The sequence below is a fragment of the Artemia franciscana genome, chromosome 6, assembly GCF_032884065.1.
Source record: "Artemia franciscana chromosome 6, ASM3288406v1, whole genome shotgun sequence".
Taxonomy (NCBI): domain Eukaryota; kingdom Metazoa; phylum Arthropoda; class Branchiopoda; order Anostraca; family Artemiidae; genus Artemia; species Artemia franciscana.
The window spans coordinates 22,973,308-22,996,576 of NC_088868.1; the positions used below are offsets into that span (position 1 = coordinate 22,973,308).

Genomic DNA, 23,269 nt, shown 5'->3' on the forward strand with positions numbered 1-23,269 from the left:
AATTATATTGATTTTAAAAATAGATGTAAAATCTTAAGCCAAAAATTGATATCAAGAGGTTTTTCTGCAAATAAATTAACTTGGCAATTTAAAAAATTTAGTTTTCATTATAACGAACTTTTAAATAAATATCAAAAGAATTATCTAGAAATACTTAAAGAAATTTTTAACTAATTTCGGAGGTTCGAGAAATGTTGTCACAGCGCCATTTATTTTGAATTGTGTTTCTAATTGAGCGGATTTTTTAAAAAATTAGCCACATGGTAAAGATGAATTCTATAATTGTTTAGTTCATTCAGGTTTTTTGCAATGTGTTAATATTTGTGATTTGGTAAAATTTATAATATTTAGTTTACCTATTGTTGCTAAAGGGAGGGATATATTAATAGGATAAGCTTGTTTTGGTTTTACTTGGTTGTTTTACGTTTGCTGTTTTTTTTTTTCATAGGCATGTATTCTGGGGGTGATACCTGACCCGGGGATGCCATGGATAGTCTGTGGTAGCCACAACACTGTGCTGGGTAGAGAATTTAGAGTGGCGAAACCCTATATAGGCCAGTGTATTCTCCTGATGAGCCCTTATGTTGGGTGTTGCCTCTGAATTATTTGTCTATATTATTTTTTCTATTGTTCGGAAAATGACGACTTATACTTATTGACAACATGACTGCCTGTCCATGGATTATTCTTTATGGTTGATTGTGTGTGGCTATGCTGTTTGACCTATGTGATTGTATGGATGAGTAGGGTTAAGGCCTCATTCAAGTGCTGGTCTATATTAATCACTAATTTAGGAAAACAGTCTTCCTTTTCTCCTTCTGTCTCTTTTTTTTTTTTTTTTTTTTTTTTTTTTTTTTTTTTTTTTTTTTTTTTTTTTTTTGTTTGTTTGTTTGTGCTGTAGCATTGGTGATGTCTCTTTTCATGATATATATATATATATATATATATATATATATATATATATATGTATTATATATATAGATATATATGTTTTTAACTACGTAAAACTTGCGAATATATAACATTCTTCGATGTCCCATTGTCTGTGCATATAAATAGGTTGTCAGGTTTACCGACTCTTGAACATGCAACATAAAATTGTCCATGGGAAAAACAATCCGTATTCAGATCTATACCTGATTATTCTAACGATTGCCCCTGAGCTTTGTTGATGGTGATTGTATCGAACATTCCCTGTGTCCCCGTCGTCATTTATATATCCCCCTGTGCCCCCGGCATCCCCCTTGTAGTTGTGTCTGTGTCCCGGTCGTCATTTATATTCCCAGTATCCCGGTCGTCATTTGTGTCCCAGTGTCCCAGTCTGTAATTTCTCTTTGAGCGTCCCAGTCGTCATTTATATTCCCTGTGTCCCGGTGTCTCGGTCTGTAATTTGTCTTGAGTGTCCCGGTCGTCATTTATATCTCCCGGTCGTTATTTATGTCCCAGTCTGTAATTTCTCTTCGAGTGTCCCGGTCGTCATTCATATTCCCTGTGTCCCGGTTTTTAGTTTTCTTTTTCTCCTTTATTTTTCAGTTTTTTTCCTTTTTTTAGTTTTTTTCTTTTTCAGTTTTTAGTTTTTTTAGTTTTTTTTTTATTAGTTTTTGTTTTTTTTCTTTTTAGTTTTTTTTTGTAGTTTTTACCTTTTTTAGTTTTTTTTAGTTTTTTTTCTTTTTTAGTTTTTAGTTTTTTACTTTTTTTAGTTTTTTAAGTTTTTTAGCTTTTTTAGTATTTTTTTTAGTTTTTTTGTAGTTTTTACCTCTTTTAGTTTTTTTTTCTTCTTTTATATTAATGCTAAAGCCAAGGTTCGAACCTAGAACCTCTCGGACCTGGAACCTGGAACATAACGCTTTACCAACTCAGCTACTTCGGCACGCTTTCTTTTCTTACTTTCTCTATCAGCCGCAAGTTTTTTGGCATAGACTCTTTGAGCAGCTTCCTCGGCTGTTGCCATTGTAGGTTCTTCAGTCATTTTACAATTAAACATTTTTCCGTCCACGATCTTCTTACAATTAAAAATTTGTCTTTGAGCGATTTTCTTAAATACCTTTAATGACGTCATTGTCATAACAAACATGACGACAACTAACTTCATGACGACATGACGACTTGATGACATGACGTCACTCGACAGACATAACCCACAAACAACTTATTTATATATATATATATATATATATACAAACAAGAGCTAAGAACTCATATGGCACTTGTGACGAGGCAAGAAGAGCTAAGAGCTCATATGGTAGGACCTCTAACAAAATTCTAATAATCAATAGATTGATTTAAAAGGAAAATCAGAGGCTTAATGCCGGTCGGGATTTAAAATAAGAGCTCTGAGACACGATGTCCTTCTGAATATCAAAATTCATTAACTTCCGATCACCCACTCGTAAGTTATAAATACCTCATTTTTTCTAATTTTTCCTCTCCCTTTAGCCCTCCAGATGGTCGAATCTTGGAAAATGACTTTATCAAGTCAATTTGTCCAGCTCCCTGACACGCCTACCAATTTTCATCGTCCTAGCACGTCCAGAAGCACCAAACTCGCCAAAGCACTGAACCCCCCAACTCCCCCAAAGAGAGTGAATCCAGTACGGTTACGTCAATCATGTATCTACGAAATTTGCTTATTCTATCCACCAAGCTTCATCCCGATTCCTCCATTCTAAGCGTTTTCCAAGATTTCCGATTTTCCCCTCCAACTCCCCCCAATGTCAACAGATCTGGTCGGGATTTGAAATAAGAACTCTGAGAGATGAATTCCTACTAAATATCAAATTTCATTAAGATCTGGTCACTCGTTCCTAAGTTACAAATACCTCAGTTTTTCTAGATATTCCAAATTAACACCTCCCAGCTCCTCAAAGAGAACGAATCCTTTCCAATTATGTCAATCACGTATCTAAAACTTGTGCTTATTCTTCCCATCAAGTTTCATCCCGATCTCTCCACTCTAAGCGTTTTCCAAGATTTCTGGTTCCTTCCTCCAACCCCCTGTGTCCCCGGATCCAATTAGAGTCGAAAATGGATACCCTAATTTTCACGTTTTCCAAGAATTCCGTTTTCCCCCTCCAACTCCCCCCAATGTCACAGGATCTCGTCGAAATTTAAAACCCGAGCTTTAAAGTACAAGATCCTTCTAAATATCAAATTTCATTAAGATCTGGTCACCCGTTCGTAAGTTAAGAATACCTCTTTTTTCCGGATTACCCCCCCCCCAACTCCACCAAAGAGAGTCGATCCGGTCCGGTTATGTCAGTCACGTATCTTCGACTTTTTTTTATTCTTCCCATCCAGTTTCGTCTTGATCTCTCCGCTTGAAGTGTTTTCTAAGATTTCCGGTCCCCCCGCCCAACTACCCCCCCAATGACGCTGGATCCGGTTGAGATTTAAAATAAGACATATGAGTTACGAGATCCTTCTAATTATGAAGTTTCATGAAGATCCGATCACTACTTCGTGAGGTAAAAATACGTCATTTTTTCAAATTTTTCAGAATTAACCCCCCTCCCCAATAGAGCGGATCTGTTCCAATTATGTCAATCACGTATCTAAGACTTCTGCTTATTTTTCCCACCAAGTTTCATCCCGATCCCTCCACTCTTAGCGTTTTCCATGTTTTTAGGTCCCCCCCCAAACTCCCCCCAATGTCACCAGATCCGGTCGGTATTTAAAATTAGAGCTTTGAGGCACGATATCCTTCTGAATATTAAATTTCATTGAGATCCGATCACCCGTTTTTAAGTTAAAACCCATTTACCTCATTTTTTTCATTTTTTTCCGAATTAACCGCCCCCCACACCCCCCCCCAAATAGTCAAATCAAGAAAACGACTATTTCTAATTTAATCTGGTCCGGTCCCTGATGCGCCAGCCAAATTTCATCATCCTAGCTTAGCTGGAAGTGCCTAAAGTAGCAAAACCGGGACCGACAGACAGACCGACAAAATTTGCGATTGCTCTATGTCACTTGGTTAATAACAAGTGCCATAAAATCAACGCTACTGCCCCCCCACCAGATTCTGAAAAATACCTTTCTTGTGTATTGATAAAAACACTTGTAGAAATATCTCCCTTTCGCCCTACATAAGTGTTTCCCCAACCTCTGTATCATTTATGTACATTACGACCGAAAATCTACCAGAGCTAATTTTCTAACTCTCCTGAAAATTGAGCTTTTTGCTACATACGGGTTTTCACGCAACGACCGCAATATGCACACATACTTTGGCAGGAAATCTAACAATTGTTTAACTGGCTCTTTTTCACAATCTGGAAATCATTTTAAGTGATATCTTGTGTTTTCATGTAGCGAAGGGTGGGGAAGGGGGCTGTTTGTCTTTCTTGACAATGGTAAGTTGAAACCTCAGAAATTGTATATTTTAGGCCTGTACTTTTTCAACTTTCATGGGTATCTGTCGTACCTGTAGTTTTTCAACTTTTATGGGGATCTGTCAGACCAGCATTAGGGAAAGTTGTAGCTGAGGCATGTAATCAAATGTAACATAGTTAAGAATCTAATCATTAAATTTTATTTGTTAATACAGTGACTGAACTTCACTAAAAAATAATACAAGTCGTAATAGAAAGAACGAAAAAATTTATGACCAGTTTTTTTTTAGGTTTGATGTTAGCTGCATGTTCGGCTGATGGATATGTTCGTCTCTATGAAGCTCAAGATGTGATGAACTTAGGTCAATTTATTGTGCACAGTGAATTCCATATTAAGATGTCCTGTTCTTGCATCTCATGGAATCCATGTCTTGCCAGGTATTCTGAAGAGTTTAGGAAACTGATAAAAGAGAAATCTTTGACACTTTGACTGGGTTCTGATAGGAAATAAAACTATTACTGTCACTGACAGTAAAGCGTCATGCAGCAAAACTAAAAGATTTCCTAACAAGCTTAATTTTAATTTATTAAAATCTGGATTTCAATTTTGAAATCTGAATATTAATCTGAACCAAGCATTTTGTAAAAAAAAAAAAAAAAACGTATCAGTCTCTGACTCCTGAAACCGAGCCAAAAATTTTTTTTTCTTTGACTTGATTCAACTTACGTGACGTGTTAATAGGACTGAGAGAGGTCCTCTGGGTCTATTGGATAAAGATAAAAAATGAAAAGAGAATGGATGACATTACTTAGTGACGTAAGAATATCCAAAAAAAGACTAGCTTGTTACTCACAGGGCTTGTCGAGAGAGAGACTTGGAGGACTCCACAAAGACGAACAAATTGAAAAACTGATTTATTTTTGTTATTTCGTGACGTTTGAAACAGGCACAGCTTTTTTTGTGTACGACTTGCAACCTACGGGACATGTAGACTTTTCAAAACGAACCAACTGGATTGCAAAGGTTCCTGAAATTTTACTGAAATTTTCTCAAAGTTGGCAGATTCTTTTATTTTCAAACTTTTTTTTCTTGATTATAAGAAGTTAGCACATTGGTAGTTTACTGTTGAAAGGCTAGCTTTTAAAAGCATAGCAAATATATTTAAAGCGCCCTTTTGGCAATAGTATAGAAATGTAAACAAAAGGAAAAAAGAGACAAAACCTATGAATTTTTATTTTTGAGTTTATGATTTTGCTGGATAAATACTCCTTCTTAATTCGAATTTGGTAATACCAAGAATCAGCTAACATTCATTTTTGAATTCAGCTAATCCCTAACCCATTCATAGTCAAGGAAGTTAGTATCCAGAACTGTATTTAGCCAAAACTCGAGTTATTTATTCAGAGCTGGTTAAGGCTCAATCAATGAGCGCATCAATGTCAGTCCTTAGCTGTATAGAAAAATTTGAGTGGTGAGAAGGAAAAAAGAACTGTAAGGTAGATAATGTAAATGAAAATGAATTTGGTTCAGAATTTTTTATAGGATAAATTAAACAGTTCGTGGTAACGAACTGTAGTAAGGAGCGACCCGGCTCAATAGTAAACGAAACTCTAAAAAACGAAATTTTGGTACTGATTTTAAATATATAAGTTTCATCAAATTTAGTCTTTGTCATCAAAAGTTACGATTATTTTTGGCCAAAAGACCGATCACAGGTGCGTGTTTATTATTTTTTTTTTTTGAGGGGTCATTGTATCGACCAATTGGTCTTAGAATGTCGCAAGAGGGCTCATTCTAATGAAAATGAAAAGTTTTAGTGCCCTTTTTAAGTGACCAAAAAAATTGGAGGGCACCTAGGCCCCCTCCCAAGCTCATTTTTTCCAAAGTAAACGGGTCAAAATTTTGAGATAGCCATTTTGTTCAGCATAGTTGAAAACCATATGAACCATGTCTTTGGGGATTACTTACTCCCCCACAGTCTCCGGGGGAGTGGCTGCAAGTTACAAATTTTGACCAGTGTTCACATACAGTAATGGTTATTGGGAAGTGTTCAGACGTTTTCAGGGGGATTTTTTGGTTGGTTGGGGGGGTTGAGGGGAGGGGGCCATGTGGGAGGATCTTTCCTCGGAGGAATATGCCACGGGGGAAGAAAATTCAATGAAGGGGGCGCAGGATTTTCTAGCATTATTATTTAAAAAAAAACAATTTGATTTATTTAAACAACGATTTTAAAGGCCTCGACCTAGTCCGTTGATTTTTGAATTAAAATGGAATAGTTGTGGGCATCAAGTACATGGCTAATTGTAGAAAAAGCCAAGACAGATAGTCCAATTGAGTGAGAAGAAAAACCCGGCATTGATTCCCCCCCCCTTCATTGCCGACGTTACCATCTCCCACTTATGCTACACCTCTCATGTCGCTCCACAATGATTTTTTTTTCATTTTAGTCAAATGATTGACTAGAGTCAATCTTTTGGAGGTTCTAGTAAAGTATTCTACCTTGCAGTGTACTTATTCTAGCAGTGTTTACATACAGTAATGTTTATTGGGAAGTGTACTGATGTTTTCAGGGGGATTGTTTTGGTTTGGGGGGTTCAGGGGAGGGGGCTATGTAGGAGGATCTTTCCTTGGAAGAATATGCCATGGGGGAAGAGAAATTTAATGAAGGGGGCACAGGATTTTCTAGCATTATTATTTTAAAAAAAATGAAAAAGTAAACATGAAAAAGTTTTTTTTTCATCTGAAAGTAAGGAGCAGCATTAAAACTTGAAACGAACAGAGATTATTACGCATATGAGAGGTTCTTCTCCTCCTAAATACCTCGCTCTTTATGCTAAATTAAACAAAAAGAAACAAGTTTTTTTTAAATGAAAGTAAGGAGCGACATTAAAACTTAAAACAAACAGAAATTACTCCGTATATGAAAGGGGCTTTTCCTCCTCAACGCCCCGCTTTTCACGCTAAAGTTTGTCTCTTTCTCTTAACTCTACATTTTAAAACAGTAATAAACTTTATCGTAAAGAGCGGGGCGTTGAGGAGGAAAAGCCCCTTTCATATACGGAGTAATTTCTGTTCGTTTTAAGTTTTAATGTCGCTCCTTACTTTCACTTAAAAAACTTTTTTTTTTGTTTAATTTCTGGACGTTTTTGAATTAATGCATTTTTTGATCTTGGCTCTCCGCGCATAAATAATTAAAACGAAATTCGCATATTAATTTTTTGGGGCTAAATGGTTTTTTCATAGTTTTAATCGGAAGATTTTGAGAAAAAAGGAGCGAGAGAGGAGGCCTAGTTGCCCTCCAATTTTTTGATTATTTAAAAAGGCAACTATAACTTTTAATTTTTTACGAACGTTTCCATAAGTAAAAAATATACATAACTTACGAATTAACTTACGTAGTGAACTTCTATATTCGTATGTTTTTATTGCGTATATGAGGGGGATCACCCCTCGTCGATACCTCGCTTTTTACTCTAAAGCTTAAATTTTTTCCCAATTCCTTAAGAATGACCCCTGAATCACAAAGGCCGTAGAATAAATAGTTGAAATTACTAAAAATACTTTAGCGTGAACATCGAGGTATTACGAGGAGGTAAACCCCTCGTATGCGTAATAATTTCTGTTCGTTTTAAGTTTTAATGCTGCTCCTCACTTTCAGTAGAAAAAAATTTTCATATTTATTTTTTCATTATTTTTTTTTAAATAATGCTAGAAAATCCTGCGCCCCCTCCATTGAAAGTCTCTTCCCCCATGAGAAGCTCCTCCATGGAAATATCCTCCCACATAACCCTCTCCCCCTCAACTCTACCCCCAAACCAAAAAAATCCCCCTGAAAACGTCTGTACACTTCCCAGTAACCATTACTATATGTAAACACAGGTCAAAGTATGTAACTTGCAGCTCCTCCCACGGGGACTGCGGGGGAGTAAGTCGTCCCTAAAGACATAGTTGTTAGGTTCTTCGACTATGGTGAATAAAATGGCTATCTCAGAATTTTAATCCGGTGACTTTGGGGTAAAATGAGCGTGGGGGGAGGCCTAGGTGCCCCCAATTTTTTTGGTCACTTAAAAAGGGCACTAAAACTTTTAATTTCCGTTAGAATAAGCCCTTTCGCGACATTCTAGGACCACTGAGTCGATACGATCACCTCTGGAAAAAATAACAACAAAAAAACAACTAAACACGCATCCGTGAATTGTCTTCTGGCAAAAATTGCGAAATTCCACATTTTTGTCGATAGGGGCTTGAAACTTCTACAATAAGGTTCTCTAATACGCTGAATCTGATGGTGTGATTTTCATTAAGATCGTATGACTTTTAGTGGGTATTTCCTCCTATTTTCTAAAATGAGGCAAATTTTCTCAGGCTCGTAACTTTTGACGGGTAAGACTAATTTTGATGAAACTTATATATTTAAAATTAGCATTAAAATGCGATTCTTTTTATATAACTATTGGCATCAAAATTCCATTTTTTAGAGTTTTGGTTATTATTGAGTCGCTCCTTACTACAACGCTCCGCTCTTTACGCTAAAGTTTTTTACTGTTTAATAGAGTAGAATTGAGAGAAAGAGTCAAACTTTAGCGTAAAGAGCGGGGCGTTGAGAAGGGAACAGTCCCTTTCATACACGGAGTAATTTCTGTTTGTTTTAAGTTTTAATGTCGCTCCTTACTTTCAGTTAAAAGAACTAGTTTTTATTATTTAATATATTCTTGAATCCATTGCAAACGGTAAAATCATCACCAACAAAACCAATTTTTAGTATTATGTTAATAATATTAGTATTGGTAAGTTCTTATTGAGAATTGTCTTCGGCGTTAGATGTCGTTGTTTTTTCCATTAGAGAATACTCGCGTTTCCTCTCTTATCTGCTACTCGTACTTTTTGATTTTTTTTTTTTTTTTTTTTTTTTTTTAACCTCTTACCAAAACTAGTTGCTTCCGTTTTTTTTAAAGGAAGGGGCAGATAATTTCATAACAGCTCTAAATACAATCTATGAAATGAGCAATGGAAATTAATTTTGTCAGGTAGGTCTACTTAAGATGGACAATCAAACATATCACAAATAAGGAAGGAAAACTGCTTGCTATCTTTAACGACTTCTCAAACGGAGGAAGAAATGCCCAAATATATTTTTGTCTGTCTACTTTTCAAAAGCACAACAACAATGTTTAGTAATTTAAAGTATGATTCCTGTGACCTTATTTGTGGGTTTAGCTTAAATTGTATTTACAATATGAAAATTTCAGTTGAATAAGGAGAATATAACTACCCATCTTGGGTTTCTTTTTCTTACTAGGTAGACATTTGGTATAAATCATGATTGAAAGAATAACTTAAGCTGAGTTTAAAACAAATATTGAAAGTTTAAAATTTCACATTCCATAGTGATCTACAAAACAACTAATTGATAAGGCTGTTCTTCCAAATTGTTCTTACTGGAACAGATATGGCAATACTGCTCATATGTATTGACTACCGGACTGGTGAATCTTATACAATAATACTGCTCCGACCACAACTCTGACTCTCCAAATCTAAGCTGAACCCCTTAAATCCAAGGAGAAAAACTCCTACAAAGAACCGGAAGCTCGATTTCGTAGAATTATTTGTGTATCATCATAATCATCATGTGATGATCATCATAATCATCATGATCATTTAGTGTCTCACCTGTTCATCGTAATATTGTATCTGCATTCCTGAGTAAAGTGAACTGTGTCATTCTAGAAAACAAGTGTGGTATGAATTCATAATGCATATTTTAGTGCAGTTTTCATAATTTGGCTATATCTTGTTTGCAAGAAATTGCTGAGCGCGAGGTTCATAAATAGTTTCAGATCTAACTCACCTTGATTTTCTCAATGTAATTTTGCAGTGCTTGTAGGCCATTTGATATATGTTTTGTATTTTTATCAAACTTTGGACTATCTGTCTTGCTGTTTCTGTAAAAACCTGAAAATTAATATCATGGCTAACCGGCTTTGCAAGCCATCTTTGAAAAATGCCATGATGAAAATGATGATAGCATTGATGAAAATCGTGACTGTTGGGATAAAAAATGAGGCGTTGCCTGGAAAAATTCCGCATTCTACTATATTCCACTTCATTTTATTTTTTCTAGATACTTATTTTATTTGATTTATTTTTAAGATATTATAAGTTTTTTTTAGATTTCACTTAGAAAATTTAACTTTCTAGATAATTTTTTTTCTAGAAATTTTCCACCGACATTAGCTATCGGTAGCGATTCTGATGGAACGGTTCCTGGTAGCAGAGTTGTAATATATGAATATAATGAAACGGGAAGGAAATGGAATCGAGTTGAATCTTTAAGTGTGGTCACTGATTCAGTTAACGACATAGCATTCGCCCCGAATGTGGGTCGAAGTTATCACCTTTTAGCCGTTGCTTCAAAAGACATCCGTGTTTTCAGGATAAAATCCAATGCGTAAGTTTTATTTGATTAGTTAAAAAAATCGTAGTTATTCAATTAATGTTTAGTATAATAAAAAAAAAGGGAAATTGGTAGAGATGCACGCAAAGGGGTTTTTGATGAATTGTTTAGTCGGTAAACAGTTCAGAAGGTGAATCGTCCTAGTCACCATGAAATCGTAAGTAGTGATTTGCTGACTTCTCCGCCCAAGGGTACGGTATTAGATGCCTCTGAGCCAACATAAAGCAATTTCCCTCAAAGATATCACGAGAGTAAAACTTCCAAAATAATGAAATTCTTTCAAACCTCTATTTCAAAAGGTAAGTGGTTATTTTTTCCCTTCTTTGAGTTGAATACCAAGGTAGAATATTGGTTGGGTTTTGTATCTTTGCCGATTTGATAAGGCTTTCAGCCGGAGCTCTGCAACATTTGTTACTTCACTGTTGTTTGTCTCATGACAATCGTATTAACTAAGAGAAGACTTAAAGCTGTTTTGTGTCATAAAAATACCTCGCGTATATAAAAATGCCAATCACGTAGCCTCGAAGTGGAGCTTTATTACACATATTGGTATATCCCCTTACTCGTTAATAAATGATACATTTCATCATCTGGAAAGCGCTGTTTAAGAAGAGGGAATCTATTAAAATTGTCACTTTTCTGTCTTTGAATCAATTGACTTAGGGACTTGGGGAAAAACTATACGAATCTAAAACGGATTTTATTCAAGTATGTATTAATATTTTCCCCTGTTTTTCATTTGAATTCTAAGAGCAGCCACTTCTCAGATAATCTGGGCTGGATATTATATGAAAAAGATCCATTTACCCATGCGCCATTTACAACTTGACCTTTCTACAAACATGCCAGTGCTGGTAATGTGAATTTCAAATAATAGTTGGAATTGTGCATGTAAACCGGCAGAAAATATTTCTGCTTAATGTTTAACTTATATGGTATATGTGCCAGTCTACAGAAGTTACCTTCCCCTCCCGATAAAATTGGATTGTTTAAAGGGTCATGGTCAAGGACTGACATTTCCCCACTACCTTTAACAAATTTCGTCTTACAAACCCAACACGTGTCTTTGTATTTAATTGCCAACTCGTCTTCTGATTTTAGTCATTTGATGGTTTACGTTGCGCAGCCGTGAAATTGACTTATTTGCTGTTTTAATAAGTGCAACCATAGCTGTGCCTACACCATCTTCCCTACCCAATGTCTTTTAATACTTCTACCAATTGAATGGTATTAATGGAGTATCTTTGGTCATGGCCATAAGAGACTGCAATGGCTTCATGTTCTTTAACTCTATCGAGTTTGATGAATCGTACACGTCCTTGAGCTTGGCTTCGATATCTAATTCCCCTCTGTCGCTCTACAGGAGCGAATTCTAAAAATTTTTGAAACGCAAGATAGAACTGTCACCAATAATCGTCTCCAAGGACTGGTACCCATGGCGCTTACAGTACCTCAAGTGATATTTCAATTTTAACTCTATTCGGAATCTAGAACAATCCCCTTTTTCTCCTGTAAAACCTGGGTAATGTGTGGAATTGGAAAAAATGTTCAATTGAATCAGGCTTTGTGGCAGGCTTATAGAGAAGCCATACCCAGTGTTTCACCGATTCAATGGATGGAACCCTCATTGAAAATATTTTCTCACTGAATATTTTTATATTTAATTTCACCCTCTTCATGTTCTGTGGCATTTTGTAATACTGTAACACCAATTTTAAATGCTCGTTAATCCTCTCAAAAATGTCATTTACATTAAGTCTTACAGGATATTGCCCTTTTAAACAGCTGAAATCTACCCCATTAGCAGCCAATTTGTCCAGATATGTCTTACTAACATCATTTTCTTTCTGAGGTTTATGCCCTGCGATAAGGACTGAATCCTTGAAGCACTCTAAGCCATAATCAAAATAAAGTGTTGTACACCTCTACAACCCTTTAAATCTGCATTATATTTTCGACCCCCAGTCCCCCTCCCGCTTCTAAATACAAATTCCCTGTTACAATTTGTAACATTTAAATATAAAAGTTTTTACAAGTAGAACTGCTCATCCGCTCCCATTTTTATTATAATTCTCCACCCTATTAAAAATACTACCCACCCAATCGAAAAAACACCCTCAAAATTATTTTAGTCTGGGTGAAAGGTCTACATTTCCGTTTGCAGCTAACGTGACTACACCTCAACCGAATTTTTATTGTTATTTTTCTTAGCGATAGATGCTTTAACTCTGTCCCTACCCCCCTCCCGAATCTGTTTTCAAAGAAGGGCCTGAATCAGGCTTACATAGTAGTGTATTTTGTCAACTGGATCCTTGAAAATACTACCACTTGTAAGAGTATTAGTAGGATCTCTGAACTCTGCTCTAAAGACATAAATATTGTACAAAGCAGAATTGGCTAAATAAAACTTTGCCAATATAGGGGCTGAACCAGCACCACTTTGTCATGCTTCCCTTACATAACTCTCCCTATGAAGGTGGCAACCTGCTCTTCAAGTACTCTCTCAACCTTGCTAGTTGGTAATGGTATTAATAGAGTGTGAAAACTCCTTATCGAGGTCAAATTCTCTCACAAAAGCGTGTAAGTCAAAGATAGGAGGGCTGCATTAACCGCGCTCACTCCCTTATGAAAATCCCCCTCACGTTCAATTTTATCTGAGGCCGTACACAGATTGTCGCGGAATTGCGTTGGTGGTGACAATATGTTCCGAATCTACGCCCCTTGAGATGTTAGTGTTGGTATGTGGACCTAAAAAAATAAGAGCTTATTAGTCCATTGAAACACTTGATTTCATCCTGAAAAAGAATTTATATTAAGCTGAAAAATAATACCATATTATTCTGAGAAAGTTTTGAGGGGGGAACTTGACCGTTCGGATTTATTGAGACCTCCTTACCACCGAAAGGTGTAATGACCAGAAATTATTCTGTACTTGGACCCAAAGTGGGTGTTCGGTCTTGTTTAGACCTTACTACCAGCTATGAACTTAAGAGCCAGAAATTACCCTATATTTCGGGTTAAGTTGTCTTCCTCTTTACTATTCAACTAATACAAAGTTCTAAAGAGTCTTAAAATACACTCGGAGGGGAAGGTTTTGTCCATTTATGGTACTCCAAAGAAATCCACCAGTAACTGCTTGATCCATTCTGGTTCGGCATGAGTCTTCTCAATTGCTGGAATTTCAGGTGCACCCCGGAAAGAAGACTGTTGTTATTCCCTTGAGACACTTATGATAATACTCTGAAAAGAAACGTATTACTAAGCTGAAAAGAAACCCATTTTTTAGGATGGGATAATACCCCATATACCAAGGTAGCGAACACGATCCCTGTCATCCTACTTATTTTCCCATGCCGAAAAAACGTTGTGTTTTTAACCGCTAAAATTTTATGTTTTGTGAAAAAATGTCAATAATTTTACTTGCGTTAGGGTTGATAATGCCTCCTTAATTGGAGGGTGCAGTGTGCTCTGCATTCCTATCTTGCATGAGAGTCGAAGAGGTATCATTCTCCCTGCTTCGTTGTGGGACTTCGGAAGGGCTTGTAATTTCGCCATATATAGGGGCAGCATTCTCCCTTCTTCGTTTTGGGGCCGCGGAAGGGCCGGTTGTTTTGCCGTGTATAGTTGCTGCATTCTCGCCTTGCAATGGGACCGCTGGTCTCGATAGTTTCTCATCTTGGACACTAGGCATGGTTGTTGCATTGCATGCCTATGCTCATTTTGAGGGACATTTTGATTTCATTTTGATTGGTTGGAATTTTCCTTAAACTGAAACAAAGTTTTAGCTTTTCATGAAGTAAATGGGTTAAAAATACATCTCATTTTCAATATGTATTTTGCACCCCCACTTAAGTTTAACGCAATCCTATTGCAGCAATTCCCTCTTTATCAATGTTAGAAACCTTCCCGCTCTGCAACCTAAATTGTTAGCTTTCGAAGTAGTTTTCACGGTTCATTGAGGATAAAAAATAAAAATTATGAAAGACAAAACAATTTTTTCTAAGAAAAGTAAAGAAAATAGGTTTAAAATGTTGTTAAAAAAATTTTCAATCATTCCAGTGCCTAAGAACTTTAGTAAGGCTAAAATTGCTTCAATTCAAAGGCAAGAATTTGAAATCCAGTTCACAATGCAGCAACAAATTGAGAATACAGTGTTTTGTTTGGACCTAAGTAAACTGATTCACATTTATTTCCTTAAAGGGTGATAATCTAGGTCTGCTAGGTGCTTCGAAATGCCCTCCCAGGACATAATTTAGTCTGTAGACACGTCTCTGAAAGTGTCATTTCCCCAACCTAACCTCTTTTTCAAGATGGCAAAAAAGTAGCTAAACTAGAATTTTAGCAATCTCTGCTGATTTAGGCTGCATTCTTTGGCATTTGTTTATAAGAAGCAACTTTTTATGAGACATAGGCGTAATAAATAGGCCACCCTAGAGGAAAAGACTGCACAATCAACAAACTATTAGTCTGTAGTCTAGGGTTACATCTGACCTTATTAAGGAGGAGGGGCCTCACATAATAAATCGTTATTATAATCAAAATGACCCTTGTCCATTTTTTCACATGGAATCCTCGAAAAATATCGCAGACTGTAAATGCTACAATAGAGGGAAGGAAATCTATTCTTCACACCTATTTTGCGCTTGAGCCACAACAGTTTTATACAAGAGCGTTTAAATGAAATAACCAAGACATTCTTTAACATGAATAAATTTCTAGTTTCAACCTAGCACCTCTTTTTAAATTCGACTTTAATAAGCTGTGTGTAACCAAAAATATGACTTCAAAATGACTGCATAACCTTATGTAGGCGAGGAGGGGCCTCATAATAATTCATTATTATTATAAAAGAAATTTTGTCCAATTTTCCAAGTGAAATCCTCTCTAAAAAATGCAATCAATTTAATTATCGTCTCTTAATTTTAGCAAAAATATTTTTTTTTCTTCTGAAAAATTGTTCCTTTTTCACAATTACCTTTTTGATGGAATTTAGCAGACAAAACAGATATAATAAAGCAAGTCTTTTCACCGTAACCCTATGCCAGATGGTACCTGCTCACAGGAACGAACCCTCTACCTGAAGGGGGGGGGTGTCATTAAAAGTTACGCAAATATCTGACGACTATTAATCGTACCCCTGCTAGAAAAAACTTCAGTTAGCGGAAAAACATATTGAAAGTGCAGACGAGGAAAAATATATATTGTTTGACATGGTAAAAATTCGATTAATTTATCAGTGATGGAGATATGTAATGGGGACGAGGGGTTAGGGTTTACTGGCTCTTCCATATAAAGAATCATGCTAGGTCTTATTTTGGGTATAATCTCAACTCTTTTTTGGCGGGGAAGGCGTATCCTTAATATAGATAGAGGTTTACTAGTATATAGGCAGAAATCCAGTTCTTTTTCAAATTTCTAGAAGCATCCATTTTAGAAAATAGACATACGCCCAATATCCAATATAAGACTGATGAAAATGCTTGTTTGATACCCAATTTTATACCCCTCGAGAACGATAGAAAATTACCCGACCCTGCTAGAAGAATAATAAGCCTTTTTTGCTAGAAAATCAATAAACGTCTAGACTGTATAACAATTCCCCCCCCCCTTATTCCTGGAAATAGCGGGAACATCCTTCGTTTGCCGACAATAGAAGGCTATATGAGTGTGAAGCATGAAAATATAGGGTGATGATCAATTCGGACTATGTCCCTACATCGGGCCTTGAAGGTTTTTCCTGACCCTTATGGGTTTTTTAAACAATCAAAGAAAAAGCTATTATGTAACGCATCTATGATTGCATCTTGCATACGTTTGCATCTTGATTCGGCGGGGCCCTGAACTCTAACAACTCCTATTACGTAACAAACAAAAAATCCTAAAGTAAACAAACCCTATAACGTAACATACAGGTGTAATTTACCTTTACAGGTGCACTATAGTAGTGCGTAAAACCCATTTGTGCTTAAGTAACGTCTTGAGAGACTAGTAGCTCCAATAATATACCCCCTACGGGCCTCATGGGACCTATTATGGCGTCAGATTTTTGCTAAAACCCTAAAGGAATTCCTACATATTATATAACTACATCTACTTGCTTATGGTTATGATAAAAAAAAATATTTTTGTCTTTGTTATATTTTAGTTTTGTAATGTATAAAAACGTAGTTTTCGTAAAAAATTGATTCTATTTTGAAAACTATTTCTTTCATTACAAAAGGCACTAGATGTAGGGATTTCCTTTCGAATGAGCCATTAAACAGCACTCAATGATTTTTCAGTGCCCCGCAAGCTTTAGAAAAGGAAACAAACGGAAAAAAGCGATGCCGTCGATGGAGAAAATCGTTGTTAGAGCCACTTTTTTTTATTTCAAGCCAATTAATTTTTCCCGTTATTCAAGCCAAGGGACAGTTAATTTCCAATGTAGGTGTACTGAACAAGGCGGCTCCAATAGTGTACTTTCGTTTTTTGATCTGACTATAGTTTTAGGACTTATGTTTTTTTATATCCTAGTATGGAACGTGATCGTCTCATACTAGATTGCCATCTACCGCTGCGACCCGGAAAATAAAAAATAGCTACTTTTTTGGGACTATTTAATTCTTTAGGTACACGAATTAATTATTTTTAACTTTTTTACAGGGCTTACTACAGCACCTCTACTTCGGTTTCGGCACCCGCTTTAGAAGTAAGTCAAGTATTTCAATCCGATATTCATGGAGGTCTTGTGTGGAGACTAGCCTGGAACTCTACTGGAACTATGTTGGCATCTTGTGGTGATGATGAATATATACGGCTGTGGAAGGGTAAGGAAATATAGCCCCGTTTTAGGACATTAAACTATAAGCCTCTAGTTATGTAGTTTCACCAGAAAAACTAACCAAAGATAAGCGTCATCAAACAGTTCGTGGTAACGAACTGTAGTAAGGAGCGACCCGGCTCAATAGTAACCAAAACTCTAAAAAAACGGAATTTTGATACCAATAGCTACATCAAAAATGTAGCTATACATATGTCAAAAAAAATAATTTGAAATATATAAGTATCATCAACTTTAGTCGTACCCATCAAAAGTTACTAGCCTCAGAAAATTTTCCCTATTTTAGAAAATAGGGGGAAACATCCCCTAAAAGTCATAGAATCTTAACTAAAATCACACCATCACATTCAGCGTATCAGAGAACCTACGGTAGAAGTTTCAAGCTACTATCTACAAAAATGTGGAATTTTGAATTTTTTTGCCAGAATGAAAAGATCTAGTGCCCTTTTTAAGTGACCAAAAAAATTGGATGGCACCTTGGCCCCCTCTCACGCCAATTATTTTCCCAAGGTTACCGGATCAAAATTCTGAGATAACCATTTTATTCAACATAGTCTAAAAACCTTATAACTATGTCTTTGGGGACGACTTACTCCCCCACAGTCCCCGTGGGAAGGGCTACAAGTTACAAACTTTGATCAGTGCTTATGTATAGTAATGGTTATTGAGAAGTGTACAGACGTTTTAAGGGGGATTTTTCAGTTGGGGGGGGGGGGAGTTGTTGAGAAGAGGGAGATATGTTGGGTGAACTTATCCATGGAGGAATTTGTCATGGGGGAAGAAAATTTCCATGAAGGGAGTGCAGGATTTTCTAGCGTTATTTAAAAAAATAATGAAAAAATAAATATTAAGAAGTTTTTTCAACCATAAGTAAGGAGCAGCATTAAAACTTAAAACGAACAGAAATTATTACGCATATGAGGGGTTCACCTCCTCCTTAAACCTCGCTCTTTACGCTAAAGTAATTTTAGTAGTTTTAACTCTTTATTCTACGGCCTTTGTGATTCAGCGGTCATTCTTAAGGAATCTCTCTGAAATCGTCCGATCAAAACTATGAGAAAGTCATTTAGCCAAAAGAATAAATTAAAATGAAAATTCCGTTTTAATTATTCATGTGCGGAGAGCCAAATTCAAAACATGCATTAATTCAAAAACGTTTAGAAATTAAAGAAAAAAAACAAGTTTCTTTTTAACTGAAAGTAAGGAACGACATTAAAACTTAAAACGAACAGAAATTACTTCGTATATGAAAGGGGCTGCTCCCTCCTCAACACCCCGCTCTTTACGCTAAAGTTTCTTATTCTTTGAAAAGTAGAGTTGAGAGAAAGTGTCAAACTTCAGCGTAAAGAGCTGGGTGTTGAGGAGGGAGCAGCCCGTTTCATATACGAAGTATTTTCTTTTTGTTTTAAGTTTTAATGTTGCTCCTTACTTTCAGTTAAAAAAAACTTGTTTTTATTTAATAATTTACAGTTTACCATTTAAAAAAAGAAACTAGGCTCGCATTTCTTAACAAAAAGATGAAGTTCCCGCACAATTTTTTACTGAGTTCCGACTTTGTACTTGGGTTGCGTTTCCATAGGGATAATTTTCCTTGGGGTGGGAAATTTTCCTGGGGAATTTTACACTGGGGATTTTCCTATACGAAATTCTCGTTAATTGTCATACATTATCTTTGCCAACTCAATTTTGTGTGCGGAGATGTTCCGGGGGAACTGTCTGGGGGATTTTTTCTGCGTGTTTTGATTGTCGGGAGCAAATTGCCACGGAAGGGGGAATTCCCAGAGTGATCGAGAAACCGATTAGAAATTGAAGTCTTTTTTCAAATGTAAATATGCTAAAGGAGAATTTTCAGGCTGAATCGTCCCGCAAGGAATTTTACGGAAGGGAGGGAGGGATTTTCATCGTGGATGGAACTGTCTGGAGGGAATTTACACTTTACGTCGGATGAAATTTCCGCGGAGTAGTTTCTCATGAGGAGGGGGGAGGGGTGATATTTCATGCATGGTGAACCAGATTTACCGGCATTATTTGAAAAACAATCAGAAAATAAATAAACAAACAGGTTTCTTTAACTGAAAGTAAGGAGCAACATTAAAATTCAAACCGAAAAGAAACTATTCCATATATGAAGGGTTTGACCCCTCCTCAATACTTTGCTCTTTAAGCTAAAGTCTGACTGTTCGTCCCAATTTTTTTAAGAATGGCAACTGAAACACAGGAGCCATTTAGTTACAATAGGAAGCTTTTTAAAAGTGCTAAAAGTTTTTTAGTTTGCATTAACGGACTGTAACTAAGGAGCGACGCGACTCAATAATAACCGAAACTCTAAAAACCCCCATTTTTAAACCAATAGATATATGAAGCAAATTGGCTTATTATGCTGATTCCAAATATACAAGTTTTATTAGGTTTAGTGTTACCCATCAAAGGGTTCGAACCTGAGAAAATTTGCCTGATTTTTGAAACAGGGGGAACTCATGCTTTTGCAGCGTCAACAGCAGGCTCTTTACGCTAATGTTTGGATTTTAACCCAATTTATTAAGAACGAATCCTAAAACACAAAGGTCACTTAACTAGAGCATTAAGAGGATTTTTCACGTTCCGAATAGCACTTTATCGTGAAGAGCAAGATGTTTGCGAGGGGGTGACACCCTTCATATAAAACACTCCGTGGTAACGAACTGTAAGTAAGGAGCAACCTAGCTCAATAGTAACCGAAACTAGAAAAGGGAACTTTGATAGTAGTAGATATATCAAAAGAATGGGCTTATTATGCTGATTTCAAATATATAAGTTTCAGTAAGTTTAGATTTACCCACCAAAGGCTACAAGACGGAGTTTGTATTCAAGGATTACTGACGTCGGTGTTACAAATGGTGTATGATTGCTACTAATGTTGTTTTTAGAATCTGTGACGTTTTTGACAATGAATCTGAGGCTAATGTTGAAATATAAAAGTCCAAGACTAAAATATACTAAGTATATATTTAAAAAAGTGGTGCCGGATTTTCACCATAGTTGATATTTAAATATTTCTAAGGATGATGGTTAAAAATAAGAGGATAATATTGCGATGTAAGAAAAGAAAATTGATTAAGATAATATGTCAAGTCGTGTTAGATTTTCTCCAAAACGGGTCGACATTGCTAAAGCTTAGCCCAAATCGGCAAGGTTCCTGAATAATGCAAGTGGTCAGTTTAAAAAAGATCTTAATAGATTTTAGTAGAAACGTGGACATAATTACATCCTGTTGAGATCATTCAAATATTTTGAATCTCTGTGAACCCTTGAGGCTAATATTTCGATCCAGAATCCAAAAGCGAACAGTCTGCAAATGATTCCCATTCGATGTTTAAACATCTCAAGAATATTAGTGTTTCAACACTCCTACTGGTACAACCACATTTTAATTCTTAATTAACAATAACCGTTACTATTAACAAATTTTATTGGTCAATATTACTACTATTAGCACATATAAAGAATCAATTAAAAACGAACAGATGTGGAGTAAAAAAACAATGGTTTTCCTATGAAAAATAAGGAGAGTAAATTTAGTTCTGAAAGTGAGCGAAAACTAGCATGTTTGAGGTATCAAAGCAGAAATTACTATCAATGAAGAAATGAAACTCAAAACAAACAGCAGTTATAATGAACCATGAAGCTTATCATAAACCCTAAATAATTCTGCCACAAGGAGATGCAGTGTAACCACCCTCCGAAACCCCTTTAAAGGGTATTGTGCATTTTTTTAGGAAAACTCCAAGTAAGTTTTCAACAGTTTTACTTTTTCGAAAACATTAAAAAAAATTCTAAAGAAGCGAGGCATATACTATAGTTGTGAATAATAGCTCCAGGCTTTGTTATTGTTCCTATTTTTTAAGCATTTTTTTTTTAAATGAAACATCATTACATTTATGACTTTTTTTAAATTCTGTTTATAGCGAATTATATGCAAAGTTGGAAGCAAGTAGCGGAGTTTAAAGGTGATGGAAGCTACTACCAGTCAACAACAACTGGAGACCAAGAGCTAAAATCTCAAGTAGGGGCCGTCAGTGCTAAGTTTATCAAAGCTGGATCTATTGGAGATCAGAAAGGTCCAAGTCCCCGTCACTAATTTGTTTTAATTCTACATTTTTTTTTTGAATTAAAGTTTTACAAAAGCATTATATTTTTATTCAGAAGTTTTATTGTTGGGTAAAGATCCCTCATTTCTTTGACAGTCCCAAATCTTGGAAATATATTTTGATTAAAATGTATTTTTCTTGAGCATGAACGGTAGGTTCTTAATTTTTGACATTATGCATCCTAAACAGTTTTAAATAGATTGGATTGGTTGTGTAAAATCTTTTAAAACTTCTTTGTATCATCTATGTTTAAGCAAAAGTTATCCGTATAGTGTAACTTATTTTAATAATTAATAAAAAAAAAAACTTTCCGAAAAAGTAGTTTTTTAAAGAAAAGTAAAGGTCATATTAAACTTAAGATCAAAAGAAATGGAAACCTACAATAACTCGAACTCAAAACGACCAGAAATCTCTCTTGAAGAATAAATGAAACCCAAAACAAACATAAATCAAACAATTATAGTAAAAACAGGTAAAAATACAAATGAATTAATAAATATCAAACGAGTAAAGCTTAAATTAAATACGGAAATCAAGCTTAAAATGAAGAAAATATTTTGCTATTGAAGTGTCAATGAAACCCAAAACAAACAGATATTAAATAAACAAATATACCAAATAAACATAAAATAGGTACTAATATAAATGAATAAATAAATCTTAAAACGAGTGAAGCTTAAATTGCAAATACAAATCGAGGTCGAAGCGGATAAAAATCATTTCAAACAAGAGTTTGGGGTTCGCCTCCTTCTCTCATTGTAAATTCTAAAACTACTGCGTCATTGGCGCTTTATTGAAAACTATATGTGTCTTGAACAGTCTTGTAAAGTACAAATGAAATCAAACTGAATATTAAATATATGATGATATTAATTGTTGAAAGATCATCAGTTCAAGATTTTATTTCACTTTAATTTTTATTTTCATCTTCAATGCTGCTAAAACGGCAAAAAAAGTATTTGTAATATGATTCGTTTTTAGTAAAGCGCCAGTGACGCAGTAGGCTTTAGACATTTACAGATAGGGAAAGAGGCAGTATCCAAACTTCTGTTTGTAGAGGAAGTATATTTTTCTTGAACATTCTTGGAAAGAACTACTAAAATTAAACTGAATATTTAATATATAACGATATTAATTGCTGGAAGTTCATTGACAAAAACTTCAGGGTCCACATAAGCCCCCAGAGCTTGGGGGAGAAATGTAACTTATGCCCGAGGGTGGAATCAAATGAGGAAAGTAAAACTCTCCTAGACTTAGGTTATACTAATGATTTAAGCATCCTAGATGAAAATGTTAGCAAAATGAATGAGCTTTTAGAGGTTTTGCGAGTTCAGGGTGCAAGAATAGGTTTGAAAATAATATCAAGAAGACTAAGGCGCTAAGACTATGAATAAGCGATGGTTAAGAGATGATGTTGGGTAACGAAAAGACCGATCAAATTGACAGCTTCACTTACTTAGGCAGTATTATTATTAAAGCCGTTGGGTGTAGTGAGAATGTTCAAAGTAGAATAACCAAGCTCCAGGTTGTTTT

The 23,269-nt window shown here is 35.6% G+C and overlaps 1 protein-coding gene across 1 annotated transcript in view; it reads left to right on the forward strand.

The window, feature by feature from the left end:
- The window catches only part of LOC136028207 (nucleoporin SEH1-like), a 47,075-nt gene extending 25,300 nt beyond the window's left edge, over positions 1-21,775 (forward strand). The window contains exons 4-7 of the mRNA XM_065705921.1: positions 4,622-4,769; positions 10,550-10,783; positions 17,432-17,595; positions 21,554-21,775. Of these exons, the coding sequence (XP_065561993.1) occupies positions 4,622-4,769; positions 10,550-10,783; positions 17,432-17,595; positions 21,554-21,726 (719 nt within the window). The 3' untranslated portion in view covers positions 21,727-21,775. The remainder of the gene's footprint in view (positions 1-4,621; positions 4,770-10,549; positions 10,784-17,431; positions 17,596-21,553) is intronic.
- The last annotated feature ends 1,494 nt before the right edge of the window (positions 21,776-23,269 follow it).